This window comes from Salvelinus fontinalis, chromosome 26, assembly GCF_029448725.1.
Source record: "Salvelinus fontinalis isolate EN_2023a chromosome 26, ASM2944872v1, whole genome shotgun sequence".
Taxonomy (NCBI): domain Eukaryota; kingdom Metazoa; phylum Chordata; class Actinopteri; order Salmoniformes; family Salmonidae; genus Salvelinus; species Salvelinus fontinalis.
The window spans coordinates 15,742,284-15,757,496 of NC_074690.1; the positions used below are offsets into that span (position 1 = coordinate 15,742,284).

Sequence of the window (15,213 nt, forward strand, 5' to 3'; positions counted from 1 at the left end):
CTTACTTTTTGAAAATCTTTCTCTGATTTGTCATCCAAAGGGTCCCAACTATAAAATGTAGTGTTGTTTTGTTAGATAAAATCCTTCTTTATATCCCAAAAAGTCTGTTTAGTTGCAGCCATCGATTTGAGTAATCCACTCGTTCAACATGCAGAGAAAGGAATCAGAAAATCTACCCCTAAACTTTGTTTCAACAAATCAAAATACATTTCTATTCACTCCTCAGACACCCTAAAATGTAAACAAACTATAATATTTCTTACGGAAAGAAGTATGTTCAATAGAAAACCAATTTTAGCAGGTGCGTCCTGTCTTCATAGCGTGCGCAAACACGAATTTCCAAGACTGTGTCCCTGTACTAAAAGTGATATTTCTTATTTGTTTTTGAAGTTACAAGCCTGAAACCTTGAACATAGACTGCTGACACCCTGTGAAAGCCATAGGAATTGCATCCAGGGAGCTAATTCTCAGTATACTTCCCATTGTAAGTGGATGGTCTCTCAAAAAAAAAAGATTCCGGTTGGTTTTTCTTTGGATTTTCTCCTACCATATCTATTGTGTTATATTCTCCTACATTATTTCAACATTTCTACAAACTTCAGTGTTTTCTCTCCAATGGTACCAATTATATGCATATCCTGGCTTCAGGGCCTGAGCAACAGGCAGTTAACTTTGGGCACGTCATTCAGGCGGAAATTGAGAAAAAAGGGGCCTGGCCCTAAGAAGTTTTAATTTGGTTACTACATGACTCCATATGTGTTATTTCATATTATTTTACAATGTAGAAAATAGTCACACAAAAAAAAAAAACTTGAATGAGTAGGTGTGTCCAAACTTTTGGCTGGTACTATATATATTACATTTATGGTCTTTTTACATATAGAGGCTATTTATATAGAACATTTGTATAAAAAACATATAAACTCTATTATATTTATATATGATAATATTTTAGGTTGATTATAATTCCATTACACACTTTCTGATATAATCACATGCCATACTTTTATTTTCCTGCATAAATAAAAGCAGGAAATTCATCACCTATGTCTCTACTGCCATTAGACTGGTTTGGATTTCTCCCTGACCAAGATGGCTGCCATTTTCAACTCATTCTGAAACTTTGAGGGTATATAACCACTCTAATAAGTTAATAGGAACTCTATGGTTCTAACTTTGTAAAATGTATGAATATATGTTATTACTGGTAATCATGTTCTCTATACTCACTTCAGACTGTATACACATACAAGTACTACTACTACTACTAATAATAATAAGACATTTACATTACATTTAAGTCATTTAGCAGACGCTCTTATCCAGAGCGACTTACAAATTGGAAAGTTTATACATATTCATCCTGGTCCCCCCATGGGAATTGAACCCACAACCCTGGCGTTGCAAGCGCCATGCTCTACCAACTGAGCCACACGGGACCTGTGTAAGACATTCATTTGTGTAGCACATTTCATACCTGTCTCATGAATTTACATTGAAGCGTATTTATTTATACAAATACCCTTTCCTTTAACATCCTGATTTATTTGTTTATATTTTAGTGGTTAGAAGCAAAGTTGCAATTTATATTTCTTGAAATTTCAACAGTTTTGTTCTTCGGAAAATAAAGTATCCAAAATAACTAGGTGTTGTAATCATTACATTATCAGTGGAAGACTGTTACGTATTTGAGAGTTTTATTCTACTCTACAGTCAACTCCATTACACATTTTGTTTTAACCTTTATTTAACAAGGCAAGTCAGTTATAAACAAATTCTTATTTTCAATGATGGCCTAGGAACAGTGTGTTAACTGCCTTGTTCAGGAGCAGAACAGATTTTTACTTTGTCTGCTCAGGGATTTGATCTTACAACCTTTCGGTTACAAGTCCAACGCTCTAACCACTAGGCTACCCTGCCGCCCCACACGACATGTAATACATCCAAACACATATTTCAGGAAAAATGTAAAATCTTTATTTACAACACACATAACACAAATAGCTTCTTATTGCCCGACTATATAATAGAAATACTCTCTGCTCGTATTTGACTGTTGAAATTGTGTTTTCAATGCTTCACTCAGTGTGACTATGTGATAGATATTGTGGGCAGACCACCTGATCAATCCCCTGGCCCTGTGTTTCTGTAGGTGGCTTCTAGCCTGGTCCCAGATCAGTTTGTGCTGTATAGCCAACTCCTATGATCGTTGTCGTGCAAATCAGCACAAACAGATCTGGGACCAGGCTAGATGCCCTCAGCTACCTCTGTGTATAATCAGTACATGTATCTCTACATGTATGTAGTTCATTGGGTATATGCCAAGTCTACTGTTCATGTCCACCAAGGTTCATTCCATTAAAACGGAGTTCCTTCAGGATCCTAATCAGACCTGGGTTCAAATAGTATTTATTTTCGCTCAGCGTTTGATTGAGCCAACCTGGAATGCTGCACGTTTATGGTCTGTTCTACTCACTCCATTGTGCCAGGCAAGCTCAATCAAACTCTGCTAAATGATTTTAAAGAAAAACAATAACTTTTAGCTTTTAACCAATAACTCTTAACTCGTGTTAACCATCACAACCCCTCTCCAACCTCCTCCTCCTCCTCCTCCTCTCCTCCCCCAGGATCAAGTGGTGAGTACGGGCAGCTTAGTGCTGCTAGAGGGGGGTCTTAGGGAGTGGACCTGGCCCTGCATCTGCATCTTCAGCCTCTGGATCTCCACGCGCTGCAGCTGGATGATACGCTCCGCTTCCTCCTCGAAATTCAGCCTCGCCACCAAACCCCTCCCCTCCACAGAGGTCAGCGCTATGGGGATACAGAGGTCAGTGCTATGTGGATACAGAGGTCAGTGCTATGTGGATACAGAGGTCAGCGCTATGGGGATACAGAGGTCAGCGCTATGGGGATACAGAGGTCAGCGCCTTGGGGATACAGAGGTCAGTGCTATGGGGATACAGAGGTCAGTGCTATGGGGATACAGAGGTCAGCGCTATGGGGATACAGAGGTCAGTGCTATGGGGATACAGAGGTCAGTGCTATGGGGATACAGAGGTCAGCGCTATGGGGATACAGAGGTCAGCGCTATGGGGATACAGAGGTCAGCGCTATGGGGATACAGAGGTCAGTGCTATGGGGATACAGAGGTCAGAGGTCAGCGCTATGGGGATACAGAGGTCAGTGCTATGGGGATACAGAGGTCAGAGGTCAGTGCTATGGGGATACAGAGGTCAGTGCTATGGGGATACAGAGGTCAGTGCTATGGGGATACAGAGGTCAGTGCTATGGGGATACAGAGGTCAGTGCTATGGGGATACAGAGGTCAGTGCTATGGGGATACAGAGGTCAGTGCTATGGGGATACAGAGGTCAGCGCTATGGGGATACAGAGGTCAGCGCTATGGGGATACAGAGGTCAGCGCTATGGGGATACAGAGGTCAGTGCTATGGGGATACAGATGTCAGTGCTATGGGGATACAGATGTCAGTGCTATGGGGATACAGAGGTCAGTGCTATGGGGATACAGAGGTCAGTGCTATGGGGATACAGAGGTCAGCGCTATGGGGATACAGAGGTCAGCGCTATGGGGATACAGAGGTCAGCGCTATGGGGATACAGAGGTCAGCGCTATGGGGATACAGAGGTCAGTGCTATGGGGATACAGAGGTCAGTGCTATGGGGATACAGAGGTCAGAGGTCAGTGCTATGGGGATACAGAGGTCAGTGCTATGGGGATACAGAGGTCAGTGCTATGGGGATACAGAGGTCAGTGCTATGGGGATACAGAGGTCAGAGGTCAGTGCTATGGGGATACAGAGGTCAGTGCTATGGGGATACAGATGTCAGTGCTATGGGGATACAGAGGTCAGTGCTATGGGGATACAGAGGTCAGTGCTATGGGGATACAGAGGTCAGTGCTATGGGGATACAGAGGTCAGTGCTATGGGGATACAGAGGTCAGCGCTATGGGGATACAGAGGTCAGCGCTATGGGGATACAGAGGTCAGCGCTATGGGGATACAGAGGTCAGTGCTATGGGGATACAGATGTCAGTGCTATGGGGATACAGAGGTCAGTGCTATGGGGATACAGAGGTCAGTGCTATGGGGATACAGAGGTCAGTGCTATGGGGATACAGAGGTCAGCGCTATGGGGATACAGAGGTCAGCGCTATGGGGATACAGAGGTCAGCGCTATGGGGATACAGAGGTCAGCGCTATGGGGATACAGAGGTCAGTGCTATGGGGATACAGAGGTCAGTGCTATGGGGATACAGAGGTCAGCGCTATGGGGATACAGAGGTCAGTGCTATGGGGATACAGAGGTCAGAGGTCAGCGCTATGGGGATACAGAGGTCAGAGGTCAGCGCTATGGGGATACAGAGGTCAGTGCTATGGGGATACAGAGGTCAGTGCTATGGGGATACAGAGGTCAGTGCTATGGGGATACAGAGGTCAGCGCTATGGGGATACAGAGGTCAGCGCTATGGGGATACAGATGTCAGTGCTATGGGGATACAGAGGTCAGTGCTATGGGGATACAGATGTCAGTGCTATGGGGATACAGAGGTCAGTGCTATGGGGATACAGAGGTCAGTGCTATGGGGATACAGAGGTCAGCGCTATGGGGATACAGAGGTCAGCGCTATGGGGATACAGAGGTCAGCGCTATGGGGATACAGAGGTCAGCGCTATGGGGATACAGAGGTCAGCGCTATGGGGACACAGAGGTCAGCGCTATGGGGATACAGAGGTCAGTGCCTTGGGGATACAGAGGTCAGCGCTATGGGGATACAGAGGTCAGCGCTATGGGGATACAGAGGTCAGCGCTATGGGGATACAGAGGTCAGCGCTATGGGGATACAGAGGTCAGCGCTATGGGGATACAGAGGTCAGCGCTATGTGGATACAGAGGTCAGTGCTATGTGGATACAGAGGTCAGCGCCTTGGGGATACAGAGGTCAGAGGTTAGGTTTACACTACGGTGACGCAGAGTGGTCAAGAGGGTCATATTTTTCTTGCATGAATGTTAATTTATGAATAAATTTCTTTCATTTTAGAATGCATGGGAAGTTGTTCCATCACTACATAGAAACAAGAACGTATTCAAAACTATTGAAGATAAACTGGGGACAAATTTACTAGCTAAGCGTTTGCAACAAAGGATTCCATTATTGAAGACGGAACAAAAAGGTCAAATAAAGGTCAGAAGTGTGAACGCAGGATGAACCAATAAAAAAAGTAGAAACAGATCAACTCTCAGGTCAAACTGTTATCTGGGTTATAGTGAACATCAGATATTGTTGTGTGTGAGGGTCCAGTCACCAGTGAGGTCTGAGGAGCTCAGTTTCTTTTTGCTGATGCCCATTTGGCTCTTATAGTCGTGGACCTGAGTCCTCACCAGACGCAGCTCCCGCCTCAGATCATTGATCTCCTTTATCAGAGACACGTTCTCCTGGAAAAGAGACATGAAACTGAACATCAGTGCTAAACTGAAATTAGGATTTTGAAATATCAGTGGAATTGAATTAGTGGAATATGGAATGTGAATAAACCACACTATATATCATGGAAAGTCAATTCCCAGCTCTCAAAATTGGGTAGTAGACGTCATAATTTTCTGGTTGAAAAGTCATGTTCAGTCGGGGGAAAACCTTTTGAACTGGGTAGGTACTGCCTGAATTTATCTAATAAGAACAGATTTTCGTTTTTGGTTACAAAATGCTTTGCTACAGTGTGCCTTACTGAACACAACCCTGGTTTTCACGTTGAAGCATTGTCTTCTCAGACCGATGGCTTTTCCTAACCCATTTTGCCCGAGCGTCTCTCCCTCCCACCTTCATGATCTTGACGTTGTCTGTCCGGTGGACCTCTGTGTCTTTGGCCAGCTTCCTCTTCAGAGACGCCACATTCCTCTCCAGGTGTTCCCTCTGACGACTGTACTCCCTCTGGATGTCTGCGTCCACACCCACTATGTCCACCTCAACACACACACACACACATTACACACAGACATTACACACACACACAAACATTCATTTTACTAGCATGTGTGTTGTGTTTACTGAATATTTATGCCGGATGCTAACTGGTAATTCATTCCCTTAAAGAGGTACTTTATCAAAAACATTTTAGAAATACATCCAACTAATCTGTGTTAAGTGTGTGTCTGTGAGCCAGCATGCAGAGCAGCACTTGAGTGCATGTGTGTATATGTGTCTGTGTGTGTGTGTGTGTGTGCATCATCGTCCTGTCTCGTCCTGCCATAACCTTCCACACAGAATACTTTTTAGTGTGTGTGTATGTATGTGTGTGCGTGCGTCCACTGGCACGTATAGCCATCTCACCACATCACTCTGCTGGACGTAGTGGTCATAGAGCTCTCTGATATTATCCTTTAACCTCTTAGGCTCCTGGATGAAGCCTACACAGTTATGGAGGTCTGTCTTGAACCTGCGTACCAGGGCCTCCACGTCCCTCACCTGGGTGAAGAGAGCAAGAGTAGACAATGATGGTTTCGGGAATTACCCGACAGATGTATTCATATACTTTGTTTATGTACATCATCAAATCAAAATCAAATGTTATTGGTCACATACACGTGTTCACCAGATGTTCTTGGTCACATATACCTGTTCACCAGATGTTATTGCGGGTGTAGCGAAATGCTTGTGTTTCTAGCCCTGACAGTGCAGTAATATCTAACAATTCCACAATAACACACACAAATCTAAAGTAAAGGAAGGAATTAAGAATATATAAATATGTGGATGAGCAATGTCAGAGCGGCATAGACTAAGATACAGTAGAATAGTATAGAATACAGTATATACATATGAGATGAGTAATGCAAAATATGTAAACATTGGGCTATGTCCTTGAACTAGGCCTATATACTCTAACTCAGCGGTCTCCAACCTTATCTAACACGAGAGCTACTTTATAAAAAATGAAAGTTTGCGAGCTACAATTTTTTTTAATGCTTTCAAATAGGCACATTATTTCCTACCCTGCAACTCTTCCCCGGGACCTTGGTGTACAATATACAGTTGAAGTCGGAAGTTTACATACACCTTAGCCAAATACATTTAAACTCACAATTCCTGACATTTAATCCTAGTAAAAATTCCCTGTCTTAAGTGAAACATTTCAGGTAGATTTCCACAAGCTTCCCACAATAAGTTGGGTGAATCTTGGCCCATACCTCTTGACAGAGCTGGTGTAACTGAGTCAGGTTTGTAGGCCTCCTTGCTCGCACATTTTTTTCAGTTCTGCCCACAAATTTTCTATAGGATTGAGGTCAGGGCTTTGTGATGGCCACTCCAATACCTTGACTTTGTTGTCCTTAAGCCATTTTGCCGCAACTTTGGAAGTAAGCTTGGGGTCATTGTCCATTTGGAAGACCCATTTTGCAACCAAGTTTTAACTTCCTGACTGATGTCTTAAGATGTTGCTTCAATATAGATAGTCACAGTTTTCCACCCTCATGATGCCATCTATTTTGTGAAGTGCACCAGTCCTTCCTGCAGCAAAGCACCCCCACAACATGATGCTGCCACGCCCGTGCTTCACGGTTGGGATGGTGTTCATCGGCTTGCAAGCCTCCCCCTTTTTTCCTCCAAACATAACGATGGTCATTATGGCCAAACAGTTCTATTTTTGCTTCATCAGACCAGAGGACATTTCTCCAAAAAGTACGATCTTTGTCCCCATGTGCAGTTGCAAACCGTAGTCTGACTTTTTATGGCAGTTTGGAGCAGTGGCATCTTCCTTGCTGGGTGGCCTTTCAGGTTATGTCGATATAGGACTCGTTTTACTGTGGATATAGTTACTTTTGTACCTGTTTCCTCCAGCATCTTCACAAGGTCCTTTGCTGTTGTTCTGGAATTGATTTGCACTTTTCGCACCAAAGTACGTTCATCTCTAGGAGACAGAACGTGTCTCCTTCCTGAGTGGTATGACGGCTGCGTGGCATTTGGAAATTGCTCCCAAGGATGAACCAGACTTGTGGAGGTCTACAATTTGTTTTCTGAGGTCTTGGCTGATTTCTTTAGATTTTCCCATGATGTCAAACAAAGAGACACTGAGTTTGAAGGTAGGCCTTGAAATACATCCACAGGTACACCTCAAATTGACTCAAATTGTGTCAATTAGCCTATCAGAAGCTTCTAAAGTCATGATATCGTTTTCTGGAATTTTGCAAGCTGTTTAAAGGCACAGTCAACTTAGTGTATGTAAACTTCTGACCCACTGGAATTGTGATACAGTGAATTATAAGTGAAATAATATGTCTGTAAACAATTGTTGGAAAAATTACTTGTGTCATGCACAAAGTAGATGTCCAAACTGACTTGCCAAAACTACAGTTTGTTAACAAGAAATTTGTGGAGTGGTTGAAAAACAAGTTTTAATGACTCCAACCTAAGTGTATGTAAACTTCCGACTTCAACTGTATGCATTTTCTGTCAATATACCTGGTAATGTAATGGTTAATAAACAGAATTTGGCATGACAGGCCCCATAAAATTCTCTTTTGTATTTTTCTGAATTCTGTTTTTCTGTTTTATTTTTCCTGGTTAAGGATTTTTTTACTCTCAATATTAAAAATGTTAATTGAAAGAGAAAAAAAAGGATTTTATGAGTCCATGTCAATGCTTAAATCACATCAGAAGACAATTTGTTGCGTCTGAAATTTTTTTTTTTTTGATTTTTGAGTGTAATTCCCCTTTAATTGTGCATCTAGCAAGAGAGGAACGTGTCGGTCTAGCGATGTTTCTGCTGTTAGGCCTACTGCTGCAGCACATGTCATGGCAGAGTTAGCAAATCAATTGCCACCCAAATTATACAAATAATGATGATATCTTTCTGTCAGGTATGCCTACTTTGCAGTTTACATTTAGCTGAGAAGGAATTTTTAGCCTTTCTGTCAACAAACAAGACACTAGTTATCATTAGCATCGCTAACTGGCTACATAAGGCCTGACGCACGCATCAAACAGAGACAGACGGGCAATATTGCTGGAAATGAATAGGCAGATATTGTGTTACGTGTCTAACCAAGGGTGGGATAATCTCAATGTGGCTTTGATTGGATAGTAGCTGGGAGTTTTATGTTTATGACAGTCTGATGGTTCCCGAGTGGCGCAGCAGTCGATGGTACTGCATCTCAGTGCTAGAGGTGTAACTACAGACCCTGGTTCGATCCCGGGCTGTATCACAACCGGCCGTGATCGGGAGTAACATAGGGCGGTGCACAATTGGCCCAGCGCCGTCCGGGTTAGGGTTTGGCAGGGGGTAGGCCGTCATTGTAAATAAGAATTTGTTCTTTAACTGACTTGCCTAGCTAAATAAAAGGTTAAATAAATACAGAACACATTAAAAAATTAATGTACTTTGAGATTGGCGAGCTGCTCGTCGTTGGGCTGGTAGCTGGCGATCTACCTATCGGAGACCCCCTGCTCTAACTATATCTTCCATTCAACCTCATGAGAGTACAGTCGTGGCCAAAACGTTTGAGAATGACACAAATATTAATATTCACAAAGTCTGCTGCCTAAGTTTGTATGATGGCAAATTGCATATTTTCCAGAATGTTATGAAGAGTGATCAGATGAATTGCAATTAATTGCAAAGTCCCTCTTTGCCATGCAAATTAACTGAATCCCCCAAAAACATTTCCACTGCATTTCAGCCCTGCATTTCAGCCCAGCCCAAAAGGACCAGCTGACATCATGTCAATGATTCTCTCGTTAACACAGGTGTGAGTGTTGACGAGGACAAGGCTGGAGATCACTCTGTCATGCTGATTGAGTTCGAATAACAGACTGGAAGCTTCAAAAGAAGGGTGGTGCTTGGAATCATTGTTCTTCCTCTGTCAACCATGGTTACCTGCAAGGAAACACGTGCCGTCATCATTGCTTTGCACAAAAAGGGCTTCACAGGCAAGGATATTGCTGCCAGTAAGATTGCACCTAAATCGACCATTTATCGGATCATCAAGAACTTCAAGGAGAGCGGTTCAATTGTTGTGAAGAAGGCTTCAAGGTGCCCAAGAAAGTCCAGCAAGCGTCAGGACCGTCTCCTAAAGTTGATTCAGCTGCGAGATCGGGGCACCACCAGTACAGAGCTTGCTCAGGAATGGCAGCAGGCAGGTGTGAGTGCATCTGTACGCACAGTGAGGCGAAGACTTTTGGAGGATGGCCTGGTGTCAAGAAGGGGAGCAAAGAAGCCACTTCTCTCCAGGAAGAACATCAGGGACAGACTGATATTCTGCAAAAGGTACAGGGATTGGACTGCTGGGGTAAAGTCATTTTCTCTGATGAATCCCCTTTCCAATTGTTTGGGGCATCTGGAAAAAAGCTTGTCCGGAGAAGACAAGGTGAGCGCTACCATCAGTCCTGTGTCATGCCAACAGTAAAGCATCCTGAGACCATTCATGTGTGGGATTGCTTCTCAGCCAACCGAGTGGGCTCACTCACAATTTTGCCTAAGAACACAGCCATGAATAAAGAATGGTACCAACACATCCTCCGAGAGCAACTTCTCCCAACCATCCATTAACAGTTTGGTGACGAACAATGCCTTTTCCAGCATGATGGAGCACCTTGCCATAATGCAAAAGTGATAACTAAGTGGCTCGGGGAACAAAACATCGATATTTCGGGTCCATGGCCAGGAAACCCCCCAGACCTTAATCTCATTGAAAACTTGTGGTGAATCCTCAAGAGGCGGGTGGACCAACAAAACCCCACAAATTCTGACAAACCAAGCATTGATCATGCAAGAATGGGCTGCCATCAGTCAGGATGTGGCCCAGAAGTTAATTGACAGCATGCCAGGGTGGATTGCAGAGGTCGTGAAAAAAATATTGACTCTTTGCATCAACTTTATGTAATTGTCAATAAAAGCCTTTGATACTTCAGTATTCCATAGTAACATCTGACAAAAATATCTAAAGACACTGAAGCAGCAAACTTTGTGGAAATTAATATTTGTGTCATTCTCAAAACTTTTGGTCACGACTGTATACAGTACATAGCAGTTAAAGACATGCATAGTGTACAAGTGCATATGACATAGGGGCTAGGGGTCCCTTTCAGAATAGGTGGTTATTGTCCATGTCTTTAAGATTCTCTACTACGTACAGTGTTTTCATGAGGTGAAGTGAAATATTTGGTATGAGCCTTCTCTCGCTCTCCCCATAATCCCCCCCAAAACCTCTCTGAGTCTCATCAATTCTCATGTACAACAGACAGGCGTCCTCCAGCCTCTCTCACCCTCTGGGTCTCCCTGTGCATCTCCTTATCGGTGGCTTTCAGTTTGAGTCTCAGCTCAGTGATGTTCAGCTCCAGCTGAGTGTTCCTCTTGTGGACCTGGTCCAGCTCTCCCTCCATCTAACAAAGAGAGCATCCATTGGCCAGTCAGTCAATCTCAATGAGTGCTACAATACATAAAACTGAGTATACAAAACGTTATTTAGGAACACCTCTTTCCGTAACATAGAATGACCAGGTGAATCCAGGTGAAAGCTTTGATCCCTTATTGATGTAACTTGTTAAATCTACTTACAATCAGTGTAGCTGAAGGGGAGGAGACAGGTTAAATAATATATTTTTTAGAATTGAGACGGCCTTAGGGTAGTGGGTTTTTAATGAGTGTAGGGTTAGTTCAACAGTTTCCCATGTGTATCAAGAATGGTCCACCCCCCAAAGGACATCCAGCCAACTTAATAACCGTGGGAAGCATTGGAGTCAACATGGGCCAGCATCCCTGTGGAACACTTGACACCTTGTAGAGTCCATGCCCTGACGAATTGAGACTGTTCTGAGGACAAAAGGGGAGGGGGGATGCAACTCCATATTAGGAAAGTGTTCCTAATGTTTTATGTGTGACACTGAGTGAAGAGCTGAAGTGGTCAATGCTCTGCCTCTCCCTCCATCTACTCTGGCTCTTCATCTACTCTGGCTCTCCCTCCATCTACTCTGCCTCTCCCTCCATCTACTCTGGCTCTCCCTCCATCTACTCTGGTTCTCCCTCCATCTACTCTGGCTCTGCCTCCCTCTATCTACTCTGGCTCTCCCTCCCTCCATCTACTCTGGCTCTCCCCCCATCTACTCTGCCTCTCCCTCCATCTACTCTGGCTCTCCCTCCATCTACTCTGGCTCTCCCTCCATCTACTCTGGCTCTCCCTCCATCTACTCTGGCTCTCCCTCCATCTACTCTGCCTCTCCCTCCATCTACTCTGGCTCTCCCTCCATCTACTCTGGTTCTCCCTCCATCTACTCTGGCTCTCCCTCCCCCCATCTCCTCTGGCTCTCCCTCCATCTACTCTGGCTCTCCCTCCATCTACTCTGGCTCTCTCTCCATCTCCTCTGGCTCTCCCTCCATCTACTCTGGCTCTCCCTCCATCTACTCTGGTTCTCCCTCCATCTACTCTGGCTCTCCCTCCATCTACTCTGGCTCTCCCTCCCCCCATCTACTCTGGCTCTCCCTCCCTCCATCTACTCTGGTTCTCCCTCCATCTACTCTGGCTCTCCCTCCATCTACTCTGGCTCTCCCTCCATCTACTCTGGCTCTCCCTCCATCTACTCTGGCTCTCCCTCCATCTACTCTGGCTCTCCCTCCATCTACTCTGGCTCTCCCTCCATCTACTCTGGCTCTCTCTCTCTCCCTCCATCTACTCTGGCTCTCCCTCCATCTACTCTGGCTCTCCCTCCATCTACTCTGGCTCTCCCTCCATCTACTCTGGCTCTCTCTCCCTACATCTACTCTGGCTCTCCCTCCATCTACTCTGGTTCTCCCTCCATCTACTCTGGTTCTCCCTCCATCTACTCTGGTTCTCCCTCCATCTACTCTGGCTCTCCCTCCATCTACTCTGGTTCTCCCTCCATCTACTCTGGCTCTCCCTCCATCTACTCTGGCTCTCCCTCCATCTACTCTGGCTCTGCCTCCATCTACCAACGGAAAAGGTAACACTATACTTAAAGCCTACTGGTATGCTGCTATGAAGAGAGCACCGGGTACTCAACCTCAATGAGCTCACAATATAGGCTATTGCAGTTTGCAGCAGCATCATATTCATGTCCACTTACATCTTACATGCATCCTCATGTGTTGAGTGGAGGGCTAGAGAGAGGGGTCAATACAAAGCTAAAGAGAGGGGTCAACGCAGGGCTAGAGAAAGGGGTCAACGCAGGGCTAGAGAAAGGGGTCAACACAGGGCTAGAGAGAGGGGTCAATGGAGGGCTAGAGAGAGGGGTCAACGGGGGGCTAGAGAGAGGGGTCAACGGAGGGCTAGAGAGAGGGGTCAATGGAGGGCTAGAGAGAGGGGTCAACGCAGGGCTAGAGAGAGGGGTCAACACAGGGCTAGAGAGAGGGGTCAACGGGGGGCTAGAGAGAGGGGTCAACGCAGGGCTAGAGAGAGGGGTCAACACAGGGCTAGAGAGAGGGGTCAACGGAGGGCTAGAGAGAGGGGTCAATGGAGGGCTAGAGAGAGGGGTCAATGGAGGGCTAGAGAGAGGGGTCAACACAGGGCTAGAGAGAGGGGTCAACACAGGGCTAGAGAGAGGGGTCAACGGAGGGCTAGAGAGAGGGGTCAATGCAGGGCTAGAGAGAGGGGTCAACGCAGGGCTAGAGAGAGGGGTCAATGCAGGGCTAGAGAGAGAGTCAACGCAGGGCTAGAGAGAGGGGTCAACGCAGGGCTAGAGAGAGGGGTCAACGCAGGGCTAGAGAGAGGGGTCAACGCAGGGCTAGAGAGAGGGGTCAATGCAGGGCTAGAGAGGGGTCAATACAGGGCTAGAGAGAGGGGTCAACACAGGGCTAGAGAGGGGTCAATACAGGGCTAGAGAGAGGGGTCAACACAGGGCTAGAGAGGGGTCAATACAGGGCTAGAAAGAGGGGTCAATGCAGGGTTAGAGAGGGGTCAATACAGGGCTAGAGAGAGGGGTCAATGCAGGCTATTCTGGGTGCTTTCGTGTGTAAATGTAACATGGCAAATGTACTGTGTGTCATGGCATTTTGATCAGTTATATGAAATTGTGGATTTTTTGTGGGCTTTTTTCCCCATGTTAGATGTGCAAGTGCGATGAGTGAGAACATGTAGCGGTCAATGCTGATGATTCAGGTGGGTAAAAACATTAGAACAGTCGATAGTAGCATTTTGATCAGCAGTAAGAATGTCTGTATTTCAGATTTTTCTGCTGCTCACCTGTATGATCATATAATATTATACACCATTTAGACAATGCTTTTATCCAAAACAACTTAGTCATGCGTTTTACCTACTGGTGGTTGCGGGAATTGAACATTGCACGCGCCATGCTCTACCAACTGAGATACAGAGGACCACTGAGACCATCTAAAAACAGATCTCTCTGTCTCTCACCTCTTGAATCTGCTCCTTCATCTCCTTGATGTCGTTCTCTCTGGGCTCGATCTGTTTCTTCAGTTCCTTGATCTTGTAGTCCAAGACAAACTTGAACTTCTCCAGCTCCTGGTTCTTCCTCTTCAGGTCGTAGATTCTCTTCTCCTGCAAAAAGGAGGAGAGGAGTTTTGTTACCTCTTTTATAACCCAAAACATGTCTCTGTTGTACTAGTAGCTACTGTGATAGTTTGTGGCCTGTGGTAGTTCTGACATTTTGGACAAAAATGAGTTATTCACACAGAGTTGCTCTTCAGTCTGTCCTTTACATGTGAGATGTCAGATTTTAAAAAAGGACGTTTACGATTAAAAAAACATCTAAAATCAGAAAGGTCTGTGCAAACACCTTTTAACTCGGTGTTATAAGGTCTTATCTGCAATCTAATCACACAACACTGGGTTGTCAATCAAAATAGTTATATGTAAGAAAATATACTTATTGAGTCAAAAAGAGGAAGACATCACAAAACAGTTCCCAATACCCATTATCTCAGAACTATACAGTCTGCAGATAGAACCATATAGTTCCAGGTCCTTGATTATTGATATCATAGGTTCTGGTCCTCTTTTTAAATGACTTAGATTTTTTATCACAACTTTTTCAGAAGACTGGCCATAACATAACGTAAGCTCTTTTTAAGGTCAAAACAAATAAATACAGGTGCCTTAGATCATGTTTAAGGCCCTTTGGAGAAGCAATGCTGTTTTTGTCTTGTTCTTTATCAATAGGAAAACCTCCATGGAAGGAGTATTTCACAAAAATTACAAACTTACCACATTTTATTGATAACTAGC

The 15,213-nt window shown here is 44.7% G+C and overlaps 1 protein-coding gene across 1 annotated transcript in view; it reads right to left on the reverse strand.

Moving 5' to 3' along the window:
* Positions 1-1,729: 1,729 nt before the first annotated feature.
* The window catches only part of cfap57 (cilia and flagella associated protein 57), a 45,006-nt gene continuing 31,522 nt past the window's right edge, over positions 1,730-15,213 (reverse strand). Inside the window, exons 18-23 of the mRNA XM_055882676.1 lie at positions 14,383-14,526; positions 11,276-11,392; positions 6,347-6,481; positions 5,837-5,980; positions 5,325-5,454; positions 1,730-2,808 (exon numbers count right to left, since the gene is read on the reverse strand). Of these exons, the coding sequence (XP_055738651.1) occupies positions 2,630-2,808; positions 5,325-5,454; positions 5,837-5,980; positions 6,347-6,481; positions 11,276-11,392; positions 14,383-14,526 (849 nt within the window). The 3' untranslated portion in view covers positions 1,730-2,629. The remainder of the gene's footprint in view (positions 2,809-5,324; positions 5,455-5,836; positions 5,981-6,346; positions 6,482-11,275; positions 11,393-14,382; positions 14,527-15,213) is intronic.